The sequence below is a fragment of the Fukomys damarensis genome, unplaced genomic scaffold, assembly GCF_012274545.1.
Source record: "Fukomys damarensis isolate Sample0158 unplaced genomic scaffold, DMR_v1.0_HiC HiC_scaffold_25, whole genome shotgun sequence".
Classification (NCBI taxonomy): Eukaryota; Metazoa; Chordata; class Mammalia; order Rodentia; family Bathyergidae; genus Fukomys; species Fukomys damarensis.
This window is the reverse complement of record NW_022900937.1, coordinates 19,569,724-19,596,510: the sequence shown is the minus strand read 5'-3', so window position 1 is coordinate 19,596,510 and position 26,787 is coordinate 19,569,724. Positions and strand designations below refer to the sequence as shown.

The 26,787-nt window shown below is 53.6% G+C and overlaps 1 protein-coding gene and 1 long non-coding RNA gene across 6 annotated transcripts in view; both read right to left on the bottom strand.

Moving 5' to 3' along the window:
- Positions 1 to 973, bottom strand: part of LOC104875622 — a 30,189-nt gene extending 29,216 nt beyond the window's left edge. For 2 of the 3 annotated variants that reach the window (XR_004514331.1, XR_004514332.1), the window contains exon 1: positions 426 to 564. This is a non-coding gene — a long non-coding RNA (uncharacterized LOC104875622). Of the gene's footprint in view, positions 1 to 425; positions 565 to 820 lie in introns of those variants that run through there. The other variant, XR_004514333.1, reaches the window with a different exon arrangement.
- Positions 974 to 6,974: 6,001 nt separating this feature from the next.
- Coro2b (coronin 2B) overlaps positions 6,975 to 26,787 on the bottom strand; it is an 89,667-nt gene continuing 69,854 nt past the window's right edge. For 2 of the 3 annotated variants that reach the window (XM_033756007.1, XM_010643307.3), the window contains 9 exons: positions 17,008 to 17,157; positions 16,252 to 16,416; positions 14,436 to 14,552; positions 13,593 to 13,697; positions 12,756 to 12,852; positions 11,211 to 11,323; positions 10,875 to 10,965; positions 10,607 to 10,746; positions 6,975 to 8,035 (listed from right to left, as the gene is read on the bottom strand). In XM_033756007.1, the coding sequence (XP_033611898.1) occupies positions 7,904 to 8,035; positions 10,607 to 10,746; positions 10,875 to 10,965; positions 11,211 to 11,323; positions 12,756 to 12,852; positions 13,593 to 13,697; positions 14,436 to 14,552; positions 16,252 to 16,416; positions 17,008 to 17,157 (1,110 nt within the window). In that variant the 3' untranslated portion in view covers positions 6,975 to 7,903. The remainder of the gene's footprint in view (positions 8,036 to 10,606; positions 10,747 to 10,874; positions 10,966 to 11,210; positions 11,324 to 12,755; positions 12,853 to 13,592; positions 13,698 to 14,435; positions 14,553 to 16,251; positions 16,417 to 17,007; positions 17,158 to 26,787) is intronic. The other variant, XM_033756006.1, reaches the window with a different exon arrangement.

Genomic DNA, 26,787 nt, shown 5'->3' with positions numbered 1-26,787 from the left:
AGATCTGTGACTGGCTGAGTAAACTTCTGAGCTAGAACTTGAACCCAGATCTCAGTTCATTTCTAACTCTGGTTTGGGGGCGTGTACAAAAATGGAAGGTGTTTCCTGTTAGTCACATGAAGAGACCTCGGTCACCGGGCAGATAAGTTTTACCTAAGTAACAGGCGGAGAAGATAAACTGTGGGCAGCTGTTTTCTGCCTCGAGGCCGAAACGCCAACTCCTGAGATGAGCACCTGAGGCTGGCCGGCAGGGCGGGCTGCTGGGAAGCCCCGAGCAGGCCTCCTCTCTGCCGCTCCTCCCTCCGACCCCTCTCTCATCCACCTGCACCCTTTTATGGTCCAAAGCCACACCTGACCATCCAGAGAAGCCGTCCCTGGCAGCACACGCCACTGAATTCTTTCCTGGGAATCTCACTGACACTCACTCTCTGCTATGTGCTGGACGGGTGGCTTTGTAACTTTGTGAATTCTGATCTAGAGTCAGAAACACATATTTTACTTCCTCTCTCCCTCTGCATGTGTGTGGGGAATGGTGTCTCCCTGTGTAGTCCAGGCTGGCCTCAAACTCCAGGAAATTCTTCTGCTTCAGCTTCCCGAGTGCTGGGATCACAGGCGTTCCATCTCTCTTTCATTATCTACACGCGCACACACACACTGAAAACTCTATGGGACTTCATTCCATCTCTTTTGCCATCATGCCCTCCGAGGTGTCTATGCTGGACCTCGTTCCCAGCCGACAACAGGAGTAAATGGCTCTCTGCCCATTTGTCCTTTGGCTTCTGGAACTCAAGACCCTGTGTGACCCTCCACGTCACAGTACCTGCTGCCGTTCTCGGTGACGTTGGATGTGCTCTTCCCACAAGGCTTTTCACTCTCTTAGGCGTAAAACCGTCCTCACTGTAAGAACTCAGGCCTGCCCTCCGCATTCCGGAAGCTCAGAGACCCCAGCTGTAACTTCCGGTTCCAACTTCCGGTGCCCCCATCTTCCTCTCGGCGCACGTTTGCGCCTCCATCTGGTTTATATCCCTGGCACGTCGGTCTCGACAATGTCCAGCAGATGTTAATTGAAAATTAGCAAAAGAACACCGTTCTTCATTTCATATAGTTAATTAAACTTCTTCCATTCCACATGGTCCCCATCCCTCAGCCGTTTTAATGACGCAGTTGTGGCAGAGGGGGAAGGTGGATTCTGCAGTTTCCAGTCCAATGGGAGGTGTTCCTTGCCCAGAGGGGATCAGGATTCTGATAAACTGGAATGCATAAATATACCAATAAATAGTCAACGATCGACTTTTGAGTTTCTAAAGTTTTTTTTTTTTAATCCACAGCTGAAGCAGGTGTAAATGTCTGTAGTGCCAGCTACCCAGGAGGCTGAGGCAGGCAGCTTCCAAGGTTGAACTCAGCTTGGGCAATTTAGCAAGACCTTATTTTAAATTTTTAAATGGGCTGGGGATGTGACTGTAGGGATAGAGCGTTCACCTAGCACGTTGGAGATGTTGGCTGGGCTGGATTCTCGGTACTGCAAGAGGTGGAATAAATTTTAAAAATTATAAAGCTCATGGCTGAGACAATCATCTTAAAAGCCAAGGCTTTTGATTTGAAGAGAAGAAAGGATTCATGCCAGAGAAACTAGGTCATAAGGCTTATGTTACAAGCAGCAGGTTGAGAAGTAGGTGAAAGCCAGTGTACCCTACCACAGCCCCAAAGCAGGATAGGGAGGGGCCACCTGTGGTAGAGGAGGGGGAGTCAGTGGGCAGGGAACAGGCCTGGAAGGGTGAGGTGAGGAGGAGTTTAACACCAAGAAGCTGAAGGGGCTGAGCACTCACATAATCCCTGCACTTTGGGAGGCTGAAACAGGAGGATCAAAAGTTCAAGCCCAGTTTGGGCGATTTAGCAGATCCCTTGCTCAAAATAAAAAATAGGAAAAAAAAAAAATCAAAAGCACTAGGGACGTAGCTTAATGCAAAGACCCTGGGTTCCATCTTCAGTACCACAGAAGTAAGAGGGGGAAAGGAAGAAGAGGCAGGGCAGGCAATACCCACTGGGCATCTGTTGCCACCCTGGTGCACCTGGCAGGGGAGGGGGACCTGGGAAGTCCTGGGACTGCTCGCTCATCCTGCCACCTGTGCTGGCACCCCCTCTTCTGGTCTGGGGTGTTGTGAGGAGGGAAGCCCCACACCCAGGCCTAGTGATCTGAACTAAAGAAGCCCAAGATTGTGTCCCAGGAAAAGCAGCTGTGGCCATCCCTAGCCTTATAGTTACAGAATACCTTCCTCACTTATTGCCAAAAATTCTGTTATAAAAAATTGCAGACATTTGAAAAGAATACAGCCAGTGCGGTGGTACATACCTGTAATCCCAGCATTCAGGAGGCTGAGGCAGGAAAATTACCACTAGTTCAAGGCCAGCCTGGGCTACATAGTGAGACCCTATCTCAGAATAGAATAGAATTTATTCCATCATCTGCTAACCCAGAGATAATCACTACTGGTCATCTCATCTTAGTCCTTCTGGACGTTTTTGTCTGCTCTGCATATAAATTTTAATTATAATCTAGATCGAAACCTCTAAGATCAAGAACTGTATCTTATTTCTTTAGTTCCAGTATTGAGGACAATAATGGATACATTAAAGATGTTTAATCAGTATTTGGTTAATGTTTTTTGTTTTGTTTTGTTTTGTTTTGTTTTTTGGTTTTTTGAGACAGGGTCTTGATATGCATCTTAGGCTGCCTTTGAACTAACTATGCGGCCCAGGAGAAGGGACTCCTCCTGCTTCAGCCTCCTGAGTGCTGGGATCACCAGCATACACCATCACTCCAAGCTTAGTTAAATTTTTTATGCAGTATTTGGGAATTGAACTCAGGGGCTCTCTACCACCAAGCAATGCTCTCAGCCCTTTTTATTTCTTATTTTGAGACAGGGTCTTGCCAAGCCAGGCTGGCCTGGCTTTCACCATCCTCTTGCTTCAGCCTCTGAAATAGCTGAGATTATAGGCGTGTACAATCATGCCCAGCTTGATTAATTAATTTTTTAATAAAAACTGACTGAAAAATCCCAGTAGGCCAAGAAAAAGAATCTGTTTTCAATTATTATTGCAAATGACTTTTGGACACTGTGAATCTGAGGGACCCTAAGGAGTTGGTTGGGAGAGAAAATCCCTGGGGATTGAGGGGGAGTGTTTTGAATCCTACTGTTAAGAAGCCCCAGCCAGAGCTGGGTGTGGTGTTTCACACCTATAATGCCAGCACTTGGGAGGCTGAGGCAGGAGGATTGCCATGAGTTTGAGGCCAGCAAGGGCTACAGAGTGAGTTTAAGGACAGCCAAGCCCCAGTCACGTCTTTAGGTGATAAATGACCCAATACATTTTTTAAGACTTTGTCCTGTCGTCTGTCAGGTAGCCCAAAGGACCTTTGCTAGGCAAGGTGCAGCCATCATGGTTCTAAATCCCAGCTGGTGGTAGGAGTGGTTTATAAGAGGAGTATGAAGCCCCTTCCTCCGTCTGCCCATCATAGCCCTCCCTTACCTCGGGCTCCCTTCAATCTCCCTGACCACTATTCCAGCTCCACCTAGGGACCAGAGAGCTTGAGGGATGCTTCTGTTTCCCTTGTCAGCTGGAGCCTGGGAGCCCGGGAACCAGGGCTGGGCAATGGTCTCTCCTGCATCCCTACCCCTGCCGGTCCTTTTCTGCCTTCTGCCACCTCCTCAGCCCCAAGCCTCATGGAACTGCAGACTCCCCAGGCAGAAAGGGCCCCTCCCTGTCATGCTCTGTGTGGGAAACTGCTCAAGGTCACAGAGCAGATCTGGGCCGGGCTGGGAAGACAGCCTGAGCCTCCTTCCAGTTCTTTGGGCACAGAGCCCATGCTCTGCAGTCTCCAGGGAAGGAGAGCGGAGCCCCCGCTGCTGATCCTGGAGACAGCTGACCCAGAGCGGCCTCCTCCTCCTCCTTCTCCTCCAGGGTCTCAATCCTGGCTGTCTCCTGTGCCTGCTTTGCCCAGTGACCCCTTGCTGGGTCACAAATTCTGGGGTAGGGTTGGAAGTGGTGGAAGGGCCCCAGTTCAGAACAAGAACCTTGATAGAAAGGCCAGAATCTGCCACCTGCTGGCTGGATTCAAGTTTCTAGCAAATTCTTCCTGATCTTTCCACGTTGCTGTGATCGCTGTGACCTTGACATCCAAGCTGCCCGTCCTCTGGGACCCCGCCTCTGTCCTCCCACCGAAGCCCTGGCTGTTAGTCACATTTGCACCAGCAGCCCACCCCGGGGGTTTGTGTATGAAGCTGACTCTGGCAGCACCAAGGAGACGCTCCAGGCAGTGACTGGCGGGTGTCAGGGAGGGGACACAGGACAGAGCTTCCTACAATCTGCAGACCCAATCTTGTAGCTGCTCATCTCCTCTCTCTGAGCAGGGCGGATCCTTTTGTTCTTGTTACTGATTCAAATTCCAAGGAAAGACGGGCTGCAGGTTGTTCCCAAATAGGAAACACATGGAGGGCCAGGAGCTTCTGCCAGCCGCCCCTTGGGGACTGTTTCCTCCCTGCACTGCAGGCCTGCGGGCCCCAGAGGGATCTGGTAATGCTTCCTCTGGCCAAGGCAAGTGTCTGACTCTGCACCATCACCACAGCCCTTCTAAGTAGGAACAGGGGCAGGGTTTGGAGGAGTTTTCAGCATGAAGTCATTTCCCACAGTGGAGGAGTGGCCACGTCCTGTATGCCCAGAGCCTGGAGAATCTGAAAGTGCCTGAGCCACACTGGATGTGGCGATCCTCCTGCCTCAGCCTTCTGAGTGCTGGGATTACAGTTGTGCACCACCATGGCTGGCCTCTTCTACAGCTTTAGAGACTTAAAACTGTGTGTAGGCCACATTCTAACTGGCAGAGGATCAGCGTAACAGACTGGGCACAGAATCCACCCTGGAATATGAAGAATTATGTGGACACAGACGGGAACAGGGGACTAGTCAGTCTCTTACCAAGCGCAGTGGGGCGAGTGGGCCCTGGGGCTGAAGGGGGAGCAGGTGGGCCCTGACAGGAGATAATTTTCTGTAACAAGCAATGTTTGACGAGCTGCTCAGTGGGCCCAGAATTGAGGACCCGCAGGACAGAGGTACCAATGTCAGAGACCCAGCTCCGAGAATAAGGAGCTTGTGAGCACCAGGCTTCAAACGAATTCCGTTTCCTTCAAGCCCAGGCTTTGTGAACTGACCTGGAGCAGAAACCCTGGGGCTGTCGATCCTGTGGGTCCTGTTGGAAGCTGCACTTCTTTCCCACTTCCTGGTGAACTTGTTTGACCACTCTTGCTACACAATGGTTTGGGCTTGGGGACCGTTGCTGCTGCCATAATGGAAACCTCAGCTGTCAGACCAGGAAGGGACCTAGGAATTGTCCCCACCCCTCATTGTATAGATGGAGAAAATGTGGGCAGAGAGGAAAAGCGACTTACTCTGTGTCACACAGGCCACCCCTGAGGCCTCCCTCTTCCTCCTCGCCCTCCTCTCTGCCTGTTCTGGGCCCTTCCGAGTGGCCTGCAGTGCCCAACCTGCAGCCTGCCCAGTCTTCACCTGGGCAGCCCCAGCTTGGTGTGGCAGCGTAGGTGTGCACCATCCTTGGAACGAGACACGCCCTGCTGTTCTCTTAGGACAGGCTCCACCCCCAGCTGGGCCTCCTGTGGCCTTGGACCCAGAAGAGCCACATCCCCAGGGCTGAGTGACCTTCCTGAAAACTGGAAGAGCAGAATCATTCAGACCAGCCATGCAGACCCTCTGAGCCAGGGGTGTGGAATTGTGCGCGGTCACCCTGGAATTGCCATTTGGATGTAAGATGCTGGTTCCCCAGACCCCAGACAGCTGCTGAATAACAGAGCAGCGGATCTCAACTGGGAGTGATTTTGATAACCCAAGGGATCCTGGGTAATATCTGGGACATTTCTGCTTGTCACAAGTGAGTAGGGTTGGCATGGCATCTGATTGGCTGAGGCCAGGGATTCTGTAAACATCTTACAGTGCATGGGACAGCACCTCAACCCCCACCAAGAATCATCTGGCCCCGAAACACCAATGTGGGCAAGAACAATGGAAGAGAAACCATGACGCCATAGCTACAGTGCCAGTCTGTCATTCCAGAGGCGAAGGGGCCGTGTGTGTGCGCGCGCGCGCGCGTGTGTGTGTGTGTGTGTGTGTGTGTGTGTGTGTGATGGGTGTTGACCATCAAAGCACCAAGAGCAGGAACCCCCCAGGGGCTAAATGAGGTGGCCACGCCCATGTGTGATAACTTGAAAACATTTTATTTCAATTCTATCCTTGGGAGGCAGCATAAATAATCACAGAAGACCACAAAGGTCAATGGGGAAGAAGAAAAAGAAGCTCTGGAAGTGAGGAGGGGGAGAGGGGAGCTGGCACCATCTACTGCAGGGAGGGCAGGGAGACCCTGTGCCCTGGCAGGAGGGTGGGGGCTCCCTGCCCGTGACCCAGGGTCTCTGCGGACAAGACTCCTGCAGGTGCCCTGGGGAGGACAGGCGTGGAGCGTCCCCTACCCAGCAGTTTCCAGCCAATGAGAGAGAGGGACACTCCTTTCTGGATTCCCAGATCCTCTCAAACTGTGACTTTTCTGAAAACAGTGATTTTGGATTCAGCATGGATGGTGAGAAATGCAAGGAGAAAAAGAGGAGGAAAAGATGAAAATGTGCAGACGACTGAATGAAACACGGCATCTTACAGCGCCGCCTGCCCTGGGGCCACACTCTGTGTCCTCCGCAGCACAGTGGGGCAGAGGTGAGGCTCGGTGACCTCCCAGGGGTCAAAGAACTGAGTAGACTTTAAAGTGCTGTCCTACGGGGGTGGCTGTGGTCATTCTACGTGCGTAAGGCTGAAAGTGGTTGAGAGCGCGGTGGGCAGAGACGCACAGGTCCCCAGAAGCCATCAGACCCTGCTCTGCAAGCCCGGGACTGAGCTCCACGCTTCTCGGCCTTGGCTTCGGGAGGAAGAGGCCTCCCCTCAGATGGAGTCCCCTGGGGTGGAGCCAAGGGTGCAGGCCAGGAGGGTCCGGGGCCACCAAGTGCCCTCAACGGGGCAGTGTGGCACACGGGCACTACAGGTATCGGCTGACGGTAGAAGTGGCTTCAGCCCTGATTCCGGAGAACCCAAGGGCGATGGGCATCTGGATGCAGAGGAGGGGGCCTGGCCTTGGGGTCTGGACACCCAGGGTGCACTGTTGCCCTGCTGGGTGACGTAGTACATCGCCCCCCACGGCAGCCCTCAGTCGTGTCACTGACAGATGGGGACGTGAGTCCCTACCCTGCCTAGCTCACACAGTCAGCAGGGAAAAGGGTGTGCAAGAGCTCTGAAGAGAATCACGGGGCGGCGAGGGTCGTTATGGCCTTAGAAAGCATCCGCTTCATTCCCTGAAGACAAGGGCCAGGAGGGGAAGAGCCAGAAGGGTGAGTCAGGTTCCAGGGCTCTTGGGACACAGGGACCCCGGCCTGCGGTCCAGCCCCACCATAGGCCCAGCAGGGACCCAGAACTGGGAGTGCCCACTTGTCCTGGCAGCCCCTCGGCAGGGAAAAGTTCAAGTTCTAAGTCGAGCTGGGATCTGCATCCCCCTCTGTCCCTGGTCCATGGAGGGCACCCCTTGGAGAATCCATGGTCCTGGCCCAGCCAAGGGGAAGCCTGGCTCCTGGGGAGGCAGGAAAGGGGTATGGGTGGGGTTCTCTGGGAGAGGCTGGGGACCGGGATTAGCATGAGGTCAGAAGGTCAGGAGGTCAAGGGTCAGCTTCCAGTTGTTGAGGTGGAAGGTGGGGGCCTCAGGTTGGCCCCTAGCTCCAGCCCTGGCTCTGTCTCTAGGGCCACCGGTTAAAGGGAAGTGAAGAGACGAGCAGAAACCACGGAGATCGGCTTGGAGAGCAGCCCGGAGCTAGCAGTTCTTGGGGCTGTTGCGCAAGTTTTTCAGTTCCAGCTGGAGCTGCCTAATGCGGACGTCCTTCTGAGCCAGCTCTTCCTTCAACCGCCGGATCTCGTCCTGCTGCCGGAAGAACATCCGGAGGAGCTGGGATGGGAGAGGAGGCCAGGAAGATGAGAGGAGAGATGAGGAGAGGTTCGGGAGGGGTTTCAGGCACCCTGCCATGCCTGCCTCTCCCAGCCTCTCACCCTCACCCTGCTCAGTCTGGGTCCTGCTCCTCTCCCAAGACAGGAGGAAAGAAAAATGCAGCCTTCCCAGCTCACTGATCCCTCCCTCAAAAGAGGTCCAAACCTAAAGATCTCTTTACCATCCTGGATGAAAACTTTTCTAGTGTTTTGTGCTGTATGCTGTGTGTCTGTCTGTCTCTTCTTTCTCAGGATTGAATCCATTTCCTCTGCACTGAAGTACATCTCCAGGCCGTTTGAGACAGCCCACTGGCAGGGAAAAGTTCAAGTTCTAAGTCAAGTTGTTCTCAGGCTCCTAAATTCTTGGTTTTTAGTCTAAGTCTAAATTGTTACATTCTCCAGACTGAGCTCAAAATTGGGATCTTCCTGCCTCAGCCTCCCAGCATGCTGGGATTACACATATGCACCCACATCTGGCTTGCATCCTTCTCTTATTAAGAAGATTCAGGGTACAAAATGGAACCTAGCTTTTTTGTTTTCTTTGGTTTGTAATTCTGGGGTCCAACACAGACCCTCATACTGTACCACATCCCTAGCCCTAGAACTTAGCCTTTGGAACACAAGACTGTGACAGGAAACACTAGAGTTTTCACTGGGCCAAGCACAGTATCTCGGCAGGCCCTCCCTCAGTCGTTCCTTGGGATGACCAGTTTCTCCACTTCCTCCGGGAGACACATCAATAGGTGGCTACAAACACGGCACTCTGGAAGGCTGCCGGCTACACACAGACCCTGCAAAAAGAGTGGAGTAGCACCCATGGCCAGTCGTGTCTGTGTGACTCTGGTGAGAATGGCGTTTGCTATGGTAATTGCACAGTGTTTTTTGAGACAGAGTCACAGAGTCTCACTATGTAGTGCAGGCTGGGCTCAAATTCAAGATAATTCTCTAGGGCTGAGGATTAGGCTCAGTGGCTCCACCGCCTGCCTTGCAAGTGCAAGGTCCCGAGTTCGAGCCCTGGTTCCCCAAACAAAAAGATAATTTTCCTGCCTCAGCTTTCTGAGTGTTGGAATTAGGTGTGCACTACCACGCCCAGCATTTTTGTCCTCTTAGTAAATAATTATCTGGCCAGTTGTCTCAAAACTTCTTTGCATAGATTTTTAGATCCAATTTTGTCAAAAAGCAGCTTTACTAAGGTATAGTCTGTATACAATAAAACGCACCATTTTTACTGCAAACAGGTACTAATAAAAACAAAATGCAAAAAATTCAGCATCTAAACCTACAATTCAATGATTCATTAGTAAGCTACTGAGCTGTACAACTGTAAATCACACTCTCAGTCCCAAGTTCTCATCAGTTGCTCCCAGTCAGCTTTGGTGCTTAAAACTACAGGTAGCGAGGGCTGTGGTTCCATACCTGCCTCACACATGCAAGGTCCCGAGTTCAATCTCTGGTACCAATAAAAACAAAACAAAACAAATCAAGAAACTACAGGTAGTGCTAGGGGCCACAGGCTTGAGCAAGCTCTTTCTAAGAAGGAAGACGCCCAGCTTTAGTGAAGAGAGACCACGGCGTCTGCCTCATCTGTGCAGAGACCCTTGGAAGTCTGCCCCAGGTTCTCAGTTCTAATTCACACACACAAGCTCATAGCTCAGTGTTCCTTGACTTAATGCTCCCTTGCCTGTTCCCTCCATACCCAGTGCAACGACTGAGTTCAGGATTCACGGCTGCCTGGTTGTGCTGTTGCAGCAACTCATGTACAGCAATTCAACCCACAGAAACTGGGGGATAATGAACATCTGTGGGTTGAAGTCATTAAGTTCTGGGGTAATTTGTTACACAGCAGTGGATAGCTGATACGGCTGGCCTCTTTCCCAGAGCACTTTGTATGAATCATCTTTCTAATGCCCACTGAATTTTTCTATCTCCATTTCTCCATGAGGAAATGGACACAGAAAGGTCAGGAAACTTGCTCAGTCACAGGGTGGAAGAGGAGGAGCCAGGAGCCACTTCAGGTCTAGCGTGTGGCACACGGCTGAGCTGAGTGGGACCGGCACCTGGGCCTGGGGGAGACGCATTAGAAGATCAGACAAGACTCGGCTGTGGGTGCCCCTGAATGAGCTGGGCTCTACCCCCATGTGGTTGGTCCCAGGAGCCTTTCCTAAACAGCCAGCCTCTTCCACAAGACCAGAAAGTGTCACAGCTTGTCACCGCCACACACCGGGGAGGAAGGCCTGGCCACGATGTACCACTCCTGTGATAGCAACATCCTAAAGTCGTTTCTGGAGGAGATGCCAACTCCGTGTTCTTGCATTTGACGGTGGGGGTCGTGTGTGGCCACACCCGTGTGACACCCCAGCCTCTATTTATGGGGGTCAGAGGCCGTGCAAGCCGGTGGCAGGCTGCTTATGGTATTTGTCCCCAAAGGACAAACGCCTCAACGTGTGCTGGCTTCTGGGCCTGAAGCCCATAATTAAAACGTAAAGCTCTCGCTCCTCCAGGGCCCACGGAGGCAGTAACTTATATCTTTTACCTCGTTCTCTGTCCTGGGTGGGACATTTTCTAATAAATCTATGCCGTTGACCACGATGCTTTTCTTCTCTCTGATGGGAGCTTTAAACACCACTTTGGAGGACCTCTTGTAGCCCTCCTTCAGGGACATGAGCACAGGGTCTAGGAAGCAGCAAAGGCATCATGCTGACCGCTGCCGGAGGGCAGTGGGTGTCAGGGGCTGCAGGCAGGGGACCGGGAGAGCGAGGCCAAAGGCAAAGGGGCAGCCTCCGGCCTCTTCTGTGAGGTACCTCGGTTGATGCCGCCCAGCCACTCATCCGGGGTCAGAGCTGGCTCCGTGCCCGGCGTCATGGGGTAAATGTCTTCCTGATAGGAATCCGACTGCAGGGGCAGCAGGAGGGAGTGAGACAGCCCTGCCCCCAGCCAGACCCCACCCATGCTACTTGCTTTCCTGCTTTCCAGCCTTGCTTTTGGGGTGCCACCCACCTGGCCGCTCCCGCTCCCACTCCCACTGACAGCAGCAGCCCCACTGTCCCCTCAGGCCGTGTCTCCTCAAGACCCCGCCTGCGTCCTGGACAGTGGTGAGCAAGCCAGGATTCCACACAGCGTCCCGGAGCCCCACTCACCCTCCGGGGCACAATCATGGAGATGGGCTCGATCAGGCCCTTGAGGGTCACCAGCTTGTAGAAGCGGAACACCTCGCAGGCCGACACATCCAGCCCGTGCTTGGGCATGACCCCTGTAGGGAGACACATGGCTCTGTGGGGTCCCCCCTGGGTGCCCCTGGCCCCTGCCTTGCGTCCTCTGACAGGCACAGGCTGGGGTCGGCGGGTGACGACCCTCACAGAGGGCAGGGACATGAGTGGGGCTCGAGCTGGGCTCTGCCCTCTCCAGCCAGGAGGCCTTGGCCACATCGCTGACCCCGGAACCCCCACCTCCACGTGAGACGTCAGGGACACTTGTTATCCGCCTGGCTCGGCCGAGCACATGGCCAGCGCTTGGGTCTTCCCCTGGACTGTGCACACTAGAGAGGGCTGCTCCTCCAGACAGGAATTCCAGGAGCTGGAGTGGGGGGGGGTTGTCCCCGTGGGATGTGGAGCCAGAGGTCTGGGTGTGACCTCACTTTTTCCTTTTGCAGGGCTGGAGACAGAGCCAGGGCCTCATGCATACTAGGTGAGTGCTCTGCCGTGGGCTCCGTCCCCAGACCCTTCCTGTTTGGTTCGTTTGGTTTGTTTTGAGACGAGGTCTAATTTTTCCAAGCTGGCCTTGAGCTTGTGATCCTCCTGCCTCAGCTTCCCAAGTAGCTGGGCTACAGATGTCCACCACCCTGCCTTGCTTGGGTTTAAATTCTGTTTCTGCCGTTGTGTAGCTCCGCGGGCCTGAGTTACTTCATTGCTTTGAACCTTTGGAAAGTGCCTGGCTCTTGGGCAATGCGTGGTATGACCCAGCTTTCCCCTCTGCTTCTGGATCTAGCCGTCCTCCTATTTGTACCTTGTCACCAGCCTCTTTCCTAAAAGGTAGTGGGGGTGACAGAGCTGGGGATGCAGAATGGTCCTTAGGACCAAGATGGCTCTGGGCCTGCCTTTTGCTGTTGGTCACCAAGGTGGCCCCTCCATGTCCCTGATGCTGGCCTTTGGCCCTTTCTGTGACACCAGACACAGAGGGCACAAGCCCATCTCTGCTCGAAGGAGGAGGGGTCACCTGCACAGGCAGGCACGGGATCCTGGAGGATTTGTCCCACCGGGTGACTGGGACCCCGGTATGTTGGTTCTGGATCACAGGCACCACCAGCCTTAGTGGACAGCGATGAAAATATCACTGTGAGACCAAAGAATGTCTGCCTGACTCTCCAGCCCTTGGCCCCGGGCTGAGTACCGGGCAGCTCGGGGCTACAGTGGTGGTGACCAGAACCTTCTGCCTCATCGGTGAGGACGGAGCAGCTGCTGAGGACGTGGGGGGTCAGCCCCACTCTGGGCTCAGTCTCCCCTCCATCTGCCCCCTTAGGCCACGGCTGAGCAGAAGTGACGGTGGACACAAAGGCCACAGAAGGACAGCGCCAGCTGCAGGGCAGGGACAGGCTGGCTACAGCAGGGCTGGCAGATCTCCCAGCGGGGAGTGCTGTGGGCCTTCAGCCAGGGTCCAGATTCCAGCCTGCAGCCCCAAGCCCTTACCGAGGCCTTTCTGCGGGGCTGGGGAGCGGAACTCCATGAGGTAACTCAGGTAGGGCTTCTCCGTGCTGATCTCGTAGTACCGGATGTTCCCGTCGCCCTGGGGTGGGTGAGTGGGGGGTGAGGGCCTGGCCGTGGGGAGGGGGACTGAGCCCACCGTGGCCCCAAGGTCTGCAGAAGAGAGCTGCCCTCGAGCTAGCCTGGGCCTCTAGACCTTGAAGAGCAGAGTAATGAGGAATTAGAAGATGGATGTTCTACTTGCCTACAACAATAAAATGGAGTTCTTTTGGGGATTCCTGGGAGCGGAGGGTGGAGATAGGGTGGGGCCACGTGTGTGTGTGTGTGTGTGTGTGTGTGTGTGTGTGTGTGCGCGCGCGCGCGTGTGTGCGCGCACGCACGCACACAGCCTTTTTGTTGTTGTTGTCATTATATTGGGATTGAACCAGTGGTACTCTACAACTGGGCTATGTCCCTAGACCTTTGGGCTCAAACTTATAGTTCTCCCGGGGAGCTGGGACTGCAGGCCTGTGCCACTGTGCAGGCACATAGGCAGCTTTTCTGGACAAACAAGACTGAATTCATCCAAGATCTCTGGGCGAGTGTTTCAAATTCCATCCCTGACACTGTCACTGCGCTTTTTGGGCTCTGACCTCTAGTCCAACGTCAAACCCCACTCCAACTCACCTTTCGGGAACTTTCAGTCACTGACACTTCAAAAAGAGCGAGTGTCAGCCTTGATGGGAAGGGGAAGACCCAGGGACCCAGACAAGTTCAGCCAGCTCTCATCCACGGGGTCATGGGATTCCCCAGGTACCCCTGCCCTCCCCCGCCCTCCACAACCTTTCCCGCCAGGTAGAGCATGTGGGTGTCAGCGTCATAGAAAGGGAACAGGAGGCCGGAGAGGCCATCAATCTCCTCCTCAGTCAGCGGCATGGATAGGTCCTCCTGTGGGAGGAGGTCAGGGGTCAGCCCATGTCCAGGCAGGAGGGAACAGCACTGTCCCAGACCCCAACCAATCCCCCCAAACTGCAGCCCCTTTGTGCCGAGACCCTCTGTGGTGTTTTTTTGTTGTTTCATTTTTTGAGACAGGGTGTCACTATATAGCCCAGGCTGGCCCTGAATTCATGGTGATCCTCCTGTCTCAGCCTCCCAGGTGCTGGGATCACAGGGGTGCGCCCACACCCAGCTCCCCTCAGGTGTTAAAAAGCCTGTTCCACCAAAAACAACAACAACAACAAAAAAGCCTTCCCACAGTGGGTGATAACTGCGTCCTTCATCTCAGAAAGTGACTTATTCATTTGTTTTTGGTACTGGGGATCAAACTCGGGACCTTGCGCTTGCGAGGCAGGCAGCAGAACCACTGAGCTAAATCCCCAGTCCTCAGAAAGTGACTTAGAGGCTTGCCTCAGGGACCCCTCCCCATGCCCACTACTTGCTGTGTGTCTCCTGGCAAGCCTCAGACCTCTCTGGAGCTCAGCCCTGATTCTAGAAAAAATGCTGTCAGCCCTGAAGCCCTCCTGGGCCTGCGCTGCTCCTCCCACCTACCTGGCGAGGCGGTGGGTGGGAAAGGGTGTGAGGAGGGACTAAATCTGGGTCCCCACTGGGCGCCACACCCCAGCCTCACACTGCTCTCGAAGCCTTGGGAAGTGGAGACCCCTGTGTTCCCTGCCCCTCCCCGCTGACCTGATCCCAGAGCGCGATCTGTCTCGTGTTCCACCTGGAGACCCCGGTGGTGAGGAGCCGCTTCATGTTGCCCAGGAACACCACCCGGTTCACCCTATGGTTTTTGCAGCTGGCCTCCTGGTGGGAACAGACAATGGGTGAGCAGGGACCCCAGACTTGGGTACTGTCGGCGTTGAACGGGGTTTCCCCAAAAGATGCTGTGTCTAGGACAGAGTGTTTCTTTACGTGGCAAAAAGGCCCTTGACGCTGGGATGAGATTACCCTGGATTATGGGGGCCTTGAATGCCATCGTGAGTGTCTATGAAGAGGGAGGTGAGATTACACAGGCACACGGAGGAGCGGGCAGAGGGCGGACTGTCACAGCCAAAAGCCCGAAGAGGAGCTGGAAGAGCAGAGAACAGGTTCTCCCTAGAGCCTCTGCAGGGAGGGTAGCCCCACAACGCCCTGATGGGGGACCTCTCCCTCCAGAGCTGTGAAAGAACAAGTGTCCCTGTCGTTTCAGCCACCTGCTTTGTGGTGAGCTTTTACAGCCGGCTTTGCTGAGTCTTCAGTCCCAGCTCTATCACCCCTCCCTCTACCACCCCAGAAAAAAGTGTACCCCCGGAGACCCCCTCCCCTTCTGCGGTCACATCCTCATCTACCCTAAGCACCCTCCCTATCTTTCTTTTTGAGACAGGGTCTCACTATGTAGTTGAACTGGAACTCACTATGTAGCCCAGGTTGGTCTCAAACTCACAGTGATCCTTCTGCCTCAGCCTCCCGAGTGCTGGGATTACAGACCTGCACCACCAAGCCCGGCTCTCCCTATCTTTTTCACAAGAGACATCCAAGTCTGTAACTTTCTCCAAGGCTCAGTGTCCTCCTGTGTAGAAGAGCAAGAGCCACAGTTCCCACCCTGGGGGTTGTCCCGAGACAGTGATAGAACCCTTTCCAGTACACGCCACACAGCAAAAGTTGGCTGCTGTGATCACTTCATCTGTGGTAGCAAGAGGTAACTCTCTGGCCTTACAATATCACACAGCCACATCCGGCCCCAATCTTTCTTGTGTAATAGGAAAACCCCCCATTTCATCTATGTTTTCCACCCTACCAGCCCTATCTTGACTGACTTGAGAGATTCCTGGAGGATTGGTGAGACACATTTCCGGGTGTGTCTGAGTCATGGAAGGGGGCCCTTGAGCACTCTATATGGCCTCCGGCCCCTTCGTCTCTGGCTCTTTTCCGTTCTCTGTTTCCCGGTTGCTATGAGTTGAGCAGCTTTCTTCCACCAGGCCCTTCTGCCTTGGAGCCAGCCAACCATGGACTGAACCCTCTGAAACCAAGATCCAAAATAAACCTCTCCTCCTTTAAATTGTGTATGTTTGGTAACAGCAACAAAAAGCTGACTAGCACATTCCATGACCGACAACAGTAGGTACTCGAGGGATGGTCCTCGGTCACTCCCAGCGACACTGAATCCCTTCTTCACATCTAAGATACAGAAGATCCAAAGACCACAAATGGAGCTAAGCTGGACAGTGCCCTGAGCCATTTCCCATGGGCTCAGCCCAGGCAGACGGCTAGGCAGTGAGTCCCCAATTCCCTTCTCCTGCATCCATGATGGGATTTGGTTAGCACCTGGGGATTCATCCCAACTGCAGGAGGGGGCTGCAGTGGGGACAGGAAAAGGATCCTGGGTCTGTCCCTCTCTGGGGCTCTCAGAGCAGGTGAGCTGTGAAAAAGCCTGGCACAGTCATTTCCTCCAGGCCAGGCTGGAAGCTGGGCCCTCGCTCCCAAAACCCTCCCTCTCCACCTCCCAAAAAATGCTGAGTTCCACCTGCAGAACACGGCCAGAGCGGGGCTCGATCACACGCAGCTTCTTGTCCTTGCACGTGGTGGTGAGCAGGCTGCCGTCTGTGTTGAAGGACATGCAGAGGATGACATCTGTGTGGCAGTCGATCATCTTCACTGGCTCGCCCACGTCCAGGTTCCAGATGAGGACCTGCAAGGGCAGATAAGGCACCTCCGCTCTTCGCCCCAGAACCCAGGGAGCGGCGCCCTTGCAGGGTCCGAGGCGGGCTGGGCTGCAGCGTGGGGTCACTGAGTTCTACACCGAGGGCGGCTGCACAGGGTGACGCTGCCCACTGATCTCTGTGTGCAGCTCCTAGCCCCAGCCTGGATGCACTTTGTGCAACTAGCAGGAAGGGAAGATGTCCCTTGCCTGTGCACCTGGCACAGCTCTTTTAAGGGCACGCGTGAGCCAGGAACAGGGCTGGAGTGTGGCTCCTCTTTCCTCTGTGAAGAGTTTTGCCCGCTACTTTTCCCTTGGGGCAAGAGCGGGTGCATTCAGGTTGGCACGGCCACGGACTCCTCTTCCTATTGGGAGGGCACCTCTTGGTTAGGAGGTGACCAGGCCAGGGTGTGGGCAGGGCACAGGCATATTCTCCATCAGCCCCTGCAGCCCCTGTGGGCTTCAGGAACAACAGGAGGCATGGAGTTGCCACACTGGCTGAGGACCTCAAGTAAAGGCTCCGCACAGGCCCCCTGAACACCCCTCCTCCCTCTCCGGCCTCCCGCCCTGCCTGCCGCACACCTTGTAGTCGTAGCCGGCACTGAAAAGGATGTTGTTGGTTGTGGGGTGCCACTCAACCAGGCCCACACGCCGGCTGTGGCCATGCAGCTGCAGCAGCGCCTCCGTCATGTTCCGCTTCAGCCCCCCCTCAGGGATCTCCCAGATCCGCACCTGCAGGGGCAGTGGCGGGCATTGGCTGGGTGGCAGGGACCAGAGATGCCAATGGTGGCACCTTCCCGAGACACCAGGCTTCCCAGGCCTCCTGGCCTGGGGAAGTGGGCAGAGCATGAACGAGGCCTGGGGGTGGAGGGTCCCAGGTATAGGGAGAGGGGACAGAGGCCAGCCCTCTGGCCTTGGGGACAGTTGTCTCTGGGGTGTCTGCAGGCCTGGCCCGGTGCTCTTGCTGGGTCTGTTTTAGCATCAAAGTAAAACGCCTGTCTTCCTCCCACCCACACGCTCCTAAGAACCCCCCTTCCTTCTGTCCCCAGCCCAGCTCCGGTTCACCACACCACAACCTCGTCCCCTGCTCCGGCCCCCACCAGGATGGCCACCAGCAGAGGTCCACACCGCCAGGAGGCCGGAGGCCTCTCCATGCAGAGAGCATACCATATAGCACACCTCATACCATACAGCACACCACATACACGCCATATACACACATATACCACACACACACACACACACACCCCAAATATCACACATATACATCATATACCATATATACATAGAACACACACAACAGACACCACACATATCATACACTGCGACACGCACACACACACGACGTACCACACACACCGTACCCTCCACACTGAAGACACATACCACAACACACAGAAACAGCACACACACTTTTTCTTTTACTCACACACACACACACACACACCCCAAATATCACACATATACATCATATACCATATATACATAGAACACACACAACAGACACCACACATATCATACACTGCGACACGCACACACACACGACGTACCACACACACCGTACCCTCCACACTGAAGACACATACCACAACACACAGAAACAGCACACACACTTTTTCTTTTACTCAAAAAGGATACTGTTACATATGTTACTCAACTTGCTTCTTTCATGTATCTCCAGATAGCAGGCAGTTTCCCACACCACTACGAGTAGATCTAATTTGGCCAGAGAGACATGTGTTGTGTGACTGTCCCAAGGCGAACACGGTCAACCTGTATCAGCCAGACACAGTGGCACATGACTGTAATCCCAGCACTCTGGGAGGCTGAGGCAGGAGGAGTGAAAGTTCGAATCCCTGTGGGCAATTTAGTGACTTAGCAAGGCCCTGTCTCAAAACAAAAAATAAAAACAGGGCTAGGGATACAGGTCAGCGTGAGGGCCCTAGGTTCAATTCTTATAGCACTGCAGCAACAACAACAACAAACCAAAGCACACAATACATTCCTTGATGAACATCCTCAGAACATCCGCCCTGGTTTTTATCAGTGCCTCTAAAACAACCTTTGATGAGGCCGATTTCAGGGTCAGTACCATAACTCAGCGACAGAGCGCTGTCCGGCAGGCTGACTTTTGTCTACCTGATTGGTCCAAGCTCTCTCGCCATGGTCTGGATGTGCACTTCGTGGCCTTGTCTGGTGCTTACGGCCGCACTTGTCTGCCCCTGAGTGGGTCTTGTGCTTCATCAGCCACCCTTCTCAGCTGCCTCCCCAACCAAACGCCGGCTCCCAGAGACCAGAGATGGTCCCTCGTGTAAGGAAGGGAGGGCCCGAGAAGGGTGTGGTTAGAAGAAGGGCCTGAGGGTCTGAAAAGCTGGGCTGAGGGTGTGGGGTGGCTGGGAAGACAGCAGGGTGATGAGTGTGCGGGGAGCTGGCTGGTGGGTGTCACAACTCGGCACAGAGGCCTCAAGGCGCCCTGCTTGGGCCGGGTCTCCTGGAACAAACTCATGCCTGAGCAGCCAAGCTCACAGAGGATCCCTCGGTCACCCTACGAGGCAGGGACACGGGGGTGTGCAGTGACCTCAGCCTGAGTGACTCTGTGTGAGCCACTTCACTTTGCTGAAGCTCAGTCTGCAAAGTCAATAATGGAGAGCCGTGGTCCTCACAGAGCCTGCGGGTCAGACCAAAGTGGGCGTCAGAGTCACGAGAGCTGATTTCTTGAGGTGACAGCTCTGTAGATGGCAGATCAGTCGGGACCCAGACCCCAGCCGCTGGCCCGGACCAAAGTGTCAGGGAGCAATGAACCAGGGGAGGGAGCCCAAAGAGCTGCTTTCACTACTGGTGTCAGATGGAGGATCCCAGGCAGGGCTTGGGGGACTCGGATGGACAGACGTCCCAAAGACAGACAGCCAGGCTGCTGTGTCCCCACTTGATACCAGCCCTTCCCCTCCTACAGCCCAGTTTCCTCAGCCACACATAGACACGGATTTCCTCCAACTGACCACCGACATTTCTCTGTTTTTCCATCACTGTTTCATTCTGGGTCGGAAGGACACCGCTCTGCTCACCCTCAGCTGCAGTCAACAGTCAACACCAGGCGCAGCCTGAGCTCAGGGCAGGAGCTGCAGCTCAAAGTGGGCCTAGGTCACCAAGAAAGGGACTCCAGGCCTTTGGCAATTTGCTGCAAACAAACAGTGGCTGGGATGTGGGAGGAGCACTTGGCTCTGCCCAAAGGGACTTGAGTTCAACAGGAAACTCAAGAGGGTCTCTGGAAGGAAGGGGCGGGGAGATGGAGTGGCCTGGGACTGTCCCTTTCCTGACTGTCTCTCTCAGAGCCTTGCTTAACTCAATTACATCCAACCCAGCAGAAAACGTGGTGCCCCTCCAGGGGGCAAGGCAGCCGGGCAGGGTGGCTAATAAAAGCCACAAGACCCACTGTCCCTGTGCATGGGGAGATGCAGTGGTCACCAAAGCAAGGTCTCTGTGGCCTCACATATTCCATTCAGATCCCAGCTCTAATCATATGGCTGTGGGACTTTGGCCAAGTTACTCAGCCTCTCTGAGTATCAATCTTTATCTGAAAGACCCTCATATAACACAGTCGCTGTGGAGACTGAAAACAAAATCCATACATCACCGAGCACTTACTAATACCTAAGGATGTTCACTTAATTTTAAGGATTATACACAACTTTTGCATAGGTCAAACTGTAGATGTGATTTTTATTTTTGTTGCCCCCTCTGGAGTGAATACATATGGTATGAAGTTTGTCTCCCTTTTATAGAACGTGGCATACATTTAAATTTCATCTTCAAAATGCTGGTTTGGGGGGTGGCTAGCATGACGAGGCCCTGCATTTGATCCTCAATACACACACACACACACGCACACACGCACACACACACACACGCACACACGCACTCACACACGCATGCATGCACCCTTTTTGTGACTACAGAGGTTTCTGGTTGGATCTCTCGAGGGTCTCGATTACTCAGTGACTTAGGACCAGGGCCTATTTAGTGCCTCTGATGATGCTGCTCCTAAGAGAAAGAATGTTCCACTTAGAGGACATGCTTGTTACACAGCTCCAGCAGACAGATACTACTTTGTATATATGGGGTAGGAGCTCAGAGAAGATACTGAAGTTCATAGAGAGCAAAATCTCTGGGATGAGACCTGAATTTGAACTCCTTATTATTTGCTAAAAAACAGATTGTTTTACTAAAACACAGATAGTGTTGAGAGGACAGGAGAGTAAATGAGTTTTGGCAACATCTGGAAACATCTGGACACGTCTAGTGTAGCTGTACACAGTACCCTGGCCACTCTGCAGATCTGAGGCCCAGCACCAAGAGCTCAGATGCTTCTGCTCTTGCTGCAAGAAGAGAGGAGCGGGGAGGAGTCTGCTGGGACCTCCAAGGCTGCTGGCCTCTCATCTCCCCAATTCTGGCCAATTATCCTATCACCTGAGACTGGAAACTAAGTTATTTGTCACTGCCCTAAACCCAGGGTATAGTCTCTCAGCCTACCTTGACCTCAGAACTTCTGGACACCTCACACTGTCCACACAGAAAGACAAACCACACCAGCCTCAGCGAGGCAGGAGAGGCCATGAGAGAGGCCAGGATGTCCAGGAGGGGACAGGAAGGGTCTGGGGGAGGCCGCTGCAGGCTCCTTGCCCCAGCTCCGCTCCGACAGCCCAGAGAGGGCACTGTGCCCGCCAGCCTGCTCCAGGATCAGAGCCCAGCTGCCCCAGTCCGGTCAGACACCTCATCATCACGGACACACTGAGAGATGCACCGCAAAGGACGTCACTGCACGAATGGCACAGGGCACACACACGCACACCAACAAGCGGAAGTTGACTACACGACGGTGCTCCCAGGCCATGGACCTGCACAGACAGCCTGCTTCCTAGCACAGCACAAATGAGGCATAAAAGGGAAGAAGTGACTCACCTGTGCAGGGCACCTACCACGTGCAGAGCCAGCAGGGCTGGAAGATGCCGTGGGTGTGAGCAGCCTGTGAATGCAGAGGTCACAAACACAGTGACCACAGCCTTCACGACAAACACGGCGCACTGGGCTGCACTGTGTTCATAAAAAGATGCTCCCTTCCTTTAGCAGCAAGTGAGCTGTAACCTTTTAGCTTTATACACCTTCAGTTTTAGAGAATTTGCTGCCTCTCTTGTAACTGCACTTAGCTGAAAACACAAACTCGTGTAAAAACACTTCCTTTCCTTCTGTGGGAAAAGTGGCACTGATCCTTGTGTGGGCCCCAGCTTTTTCCTATTCTTTTTCTTTCAAAATTAAAAAATTGTTATTTATCTGAAATATATAAAGAAATGGCAATAACTTGTATGCACACTAACAAAATATTTTTATAAGCACCAAATATAACAGTATCCTATTCTTTTGCTTTTTTCCTATTTCTAAAATGTTTTATTTTCCTTTTTGAACTTTTTGTTACAAATAGAGACACAAACATACAGAGAAATTTAGGCATACAAAGGGTCAGAATCACCCGTATTCCTACTTAACTTTCTCTCTCTCTCTCTCTCTCTCTCTCTCTCTCTCTCTCTCTTGTTTTTGAGATAGGGTCTCACTGCATAGTTCAGGCTGGCCTTGGCCTCACTATGTAGTCCAGCCTGGCTTCCAACTTGTGGTGATCCTCCTGTCTCAGCCTCCCCAGTGCTGGGACTGCAGGTGTGTGCCACCACACCCGGCTAAGGATCATCGATTTTTCTGTCCTCCACCTTGTCCCCCTGAAAGAGCCCTTCAGGGTGGTGACAGGAATGCCTTCTTCGGAATCCCTCCTGAGGAATCTGCTTGAGGCTGGTTTATAGAGAACTTTAAAATTTCTGTAAGTAGGAGTCCACTCTAAAATCATGATAAAAAGTATCATCGAGGGGATACATAAACCAGTAACTGATTTATCCTGTGCTAGGCTGTTATACCACCAGCAGTGTGCTGCTATGTGGTGATCTGTTTATACCAGCAGCACAAACGTGTGAGGACCAAGTCACACTCTGACATTATGAGAGCACAGTGTCACTGGCAGTAGGAATTGTCCAGTTCTGTTAGCATCTTATGGGAACGCTGCTGTGCGTATGGTCAGTTGTTGACGGGAACGTCATTATGTGGCAGCACACGACTGTGTCAAACAATCAGCCTCCTTGGTGAGGGTTGGCATGCAGCTTGGTCTTTTTTTGTTTTTGTTTTTTTTGAAGAGACCAGCAAAGAAAGTTTCAGTAAAGAATGAGATCTAGCCGGGTGTGGTGGTGCATGCCTATGAGCCCAGCACTCTGGAGGCTGAGGCAGGAGGGACTCAGCCCGAGTGATGGCAATCTTAAGGCTGGTCTGGACTACACTGTGAGATCCTATCTTAAAAAAACCAAAACAACAAAAGAACACAAAAAAGGGATATAATGGAAAGAGAACCAGGAAGTGGCAGAGCCAAGATTCGAACTCATGAACTCCTGAGCCTGGGTGCTCGACCACTGAGCCTCACTGCTGCTTTCTTGGTGGTGATGAGGCCTGTGGCTTTTCACGGTGGCCATCCTCCTCCCCAGCTCTCCTCAGCAGCCAGAGTCTGGTTCTCCAGCTGGGGGTGGGGTGGCAGGAGGCAGGGTGTGGGTGGCTTCCAGCAGGGCTGCCATGCTGCCCAGGCCCACCCCCAGCTCCTCTGGGAGCGGATCAGAGCTCTGAGGGATGGAGAAGCTTGGGTAGAAGGCAAGAGAAAGGTGCTGAGCCTGGCCACCAGGAACGACGGGCCCTCCTGCTCTCCCTCCTTTCCTCCTGGGATTGTGCCACTCCTTCTCCTGGAGCTGTCAGCCATTCCTCTCTCTCTCTCTCTCTGTCTCTTCGGCTGCAGCCCCCAGAGCAGGGCTGGCAGCAAAAGGCTTGGAAGGGGTAGTGCCCTTCCCTGCTGCCTGCTGCCTGCCTGCCTGCCTGCTTGCCAGCGCCCTCCCTAGCTGCGGCAGAAGCTATAAAAAGCACAGCCCTCAACAATAGGTGACATCACCCGCAGAGGGAAGAGCTGCATCCTGCCAGACGCGGGAGAGTCAGGGCTGGAGGACCTGGGCGGGGCTTGGGGAGGTGCCCCTGAACCCCAAGGGACAGAGCCCAGGTTCTGCAGGACCCACCCGGGGGGCAGGGCAGGGGCAAGTCTCTGGGCCAGCGATGGGTTTCCTGGGTGTCCCAGGGGTGGGGTCTACAGAGGACCCCGGGGAGCAGGGCCCACTGAGTCCCTCAGGGTCCTCCGAATGTACTCAGACCGAAGAGCATGGGAGCTGGGAAGGACGCCAGGGCCCGACGGGGAACCCAGACCTCTTGGGGGGGCTGCTCTCCCGGCCCCTCTGGGAGCCCCGCCCACTGCCCTCCCAACCCTGCTTTAGGACAGCACCCTGCATGCGCACTGAGCCGGCCACACGAGGTTTGAGGGTGGGGGACTCCAGGGGCTCAGATGGGACAAGGAGGCCCAGCAGGAGGAACAGGGCGGGTGAGGTGGGGGGGCCAGCCCATAAAAGCAGGGCTGCTGCTGTTTCATTATACCAAAGTCTATATTGTATTGTAGAAAACATGCATTGTGCGTATGTGTGTGGGGGGGTGTTTTTACACATATGTGTGCACTATTAAATGAGAAACATGGGCATGAATGTGGTAGGATTTTGCACATTTGACATATCGATGGTTTCTCTAGCAACCTTATGATTTCTCTAAATTAGATGCTTGATTTAATTCATAGTCATTTGTTTGGGAAGAATATTACATATGTGTTGGTGTTAAATTCTATCATTATGCTTATAAAATATAATAAAAATAAGCATGGGATATAACAAAAAAGAAACAGAAAAATCTGATCTTAAAAATGTGAACTCTTAGTTGTTTTTGGATTTCAAATATAAGTATATTTCTTCTCTGTGGAAAGTTTTGTTAGAAAATGTAAGTGGTACAATCAACAAGCATATGATATTTATCAAATTAATAAAACCAAGGAGTTTATAAATCATAAAATTTTGAGGACAGTTTCTCAACTATAATATGTAACTTTGTTTTATTTGTAAATACACTATTTCAAAAATGTTATATGAAAAGAAAATGAGAAAGAACATATAATGTATGAAGATCTTATCAAACTGATAATGTATTTGGGTTATCAGTCTGTGTTGCATAAATTTTTGTTTATTTCATATCCTTTTTTGCTGTCATATATATGTATATTTGAAATTTTTATTTAGTATCTTCATTTCTTGTTGTCATGTATGTTTGCAATCTTTAATTTTAAAAAATACCAAAAAAAACCCCAAAAAACAGGGCTGCTGGTGAGGTAGGAGGAAAGGGACCACAGGCTGTGAGGCTGCAACCTCAGCCCCATTGTCCCCAGGGCCAAGGCCCTCAGCCTGAGGCAAGGTGGGGCTCGAGCCTGGCCTCTGCCGCAGCTGGCCTCGCAGCTGCAGTGAGCGGTTCTCCCTGATCCAGGTTTAATCTCCTGCTCTGGATCAGCAGCCCCCACCCTCCTCCCACCTCGTCCCCTGAGCTCCCCCAGCCGCCCCATCTTGGGATTCCAGGCTGCACACAGCTCCATCCCCGACCCCACACCCTGGCTTGGGAGAGCGCAGGTGTCACTTCAAAGTTCAGCTGCTCAGCCTGTGGCCCATCCTCCCCTAGCCGGCCCCAGCCCACCCTGTGACACCACCCAGGCCCCAGCCATGTCTGCCTGTCTGGTCTCCCATCTCCCAGCACCGCCTGCCTTCCCTCAGGCCTTGGCCTCTGCGGTTTCTTCCTGGGACGCTTAACCCCTTTGCTGCCTGCCAAAGTTGTGCTTCTCCATACCGTCCTCCTCCTCCCTGCACTGTGGTCAAAAGTAACCCCTCTTCCTGCCGAGTGCGTGACCCTCTACTCAGCCTTCAGTGCTCGCAGTGCCCGGCTCTGGCCCTACATTTCCATGAGCGGGTGGCCCTGCTGAGTGTGGTCCAGAGGTGCCAGGCACCGGGCTGGGCATAGGTGTCCTTGCGCTCTCAGCGCACACAACCTAGATCCCTCGCACATGCGCAGTTCACAGCGGAGACCGTGCTCCTAGGGCCGCAGGTAGAACTCAGGCGGTGATGGAAGGGTGGGGAGTGGCTGAAAACACAGACAAAGCTTCGCTCTCTCCCGCCAGCTCATGGGCCTCTGTGTGGCCCATCTGCCAGGTGTTGGGATCCCTGCTCCATCAGATTCCATGGCAGCTGCGGCTGGGGGTGCCAGGCAGCGTGGCTTCTCCACTGTGTGCAGAGTCTTGGGCTACAGGGCCTGGCCTAGGCCTTATGCTCTGGCCTTGCAGAAGGACAGCTTGTTCATGGCCGGGGTCCCGGCATGTGACACACCCCTGGGTGAAAGAAGCTGCTGGGCTAGAACCCGGCAGATCCCTCTCACCTGATCCGGGTGGCCGAAGTCAGCCTGAGGAGTGGGTAAGGGGAGTACAAGGACCCTGACCTGGTCTGTTCCCACCCCACTCTCAGATGGACACTGCAATTCTCCATCTGGCTGGGTCCCCTAGTGAGTCACCATGAGGGACCAGAAGCTCCCAGCACTGACTCTGTTCACCTCACCTTTATTTAATTTGATTTAATTGACTGACTGATGGTTGAATCCCGGACCTCAGACACGCTGGGCAAGCGCTCTGCCACTGAGCCACATCCCTGGCCCTTTTTTTATTTTTTATTTTGAGACAGGGTCTTACTAAGTTGCCAAGGCTGGCTTAGAATTGTAGATTCTCCTGCCTCAGCCTACCCACTAGCTGGGATTGCAGGCCTGTGCCACCATTCCCAGCACTTCTGTTGATTGCTGCCGTGCTATGATTTTTCGGAGGCAGCAGCTTGGGTAAAAAGGGGTCCTTCACTTCTCTGCTTCATGGGAACCATTCTTAGACCCTCAGTTTGAGGGTGGCAGTGCCTGTCTCAAGGGGACCTAGCAGCTTCACATAAATGTCTGTCGAGTGCCCAGAGTGGACAGAGGAGCCATATGTCTGTTCCCTGCTGGCTGGGGACAGTTGTTCAACACCTCGGCAGGCAGGGGCACAGCCACTGTGTTTGCCACACTCAGTCCCAGGCTCCTGCCTGCCCCGCAGAGCTCTGCCCTTTCTGGGACTGCGTCTCTCTCTTCGAGCCAGGGCTTTGCTCTGTTGTAAGGGCTGGCCTTGAACTCACTAGGTGGCCCGCGTAGCCCAGGCCGGCTCCAACACGTCATGAGCCTGCTGCCTCTGCCTCCTTAGTGCTGGGATTACAGATGCACGGCCCACGCCCAGCCAACCATCGCTCTATCAGTGAAGTCACCCGTCCATCCACCCACCCACCATTCACTCTGCGCAGACTCACCCGA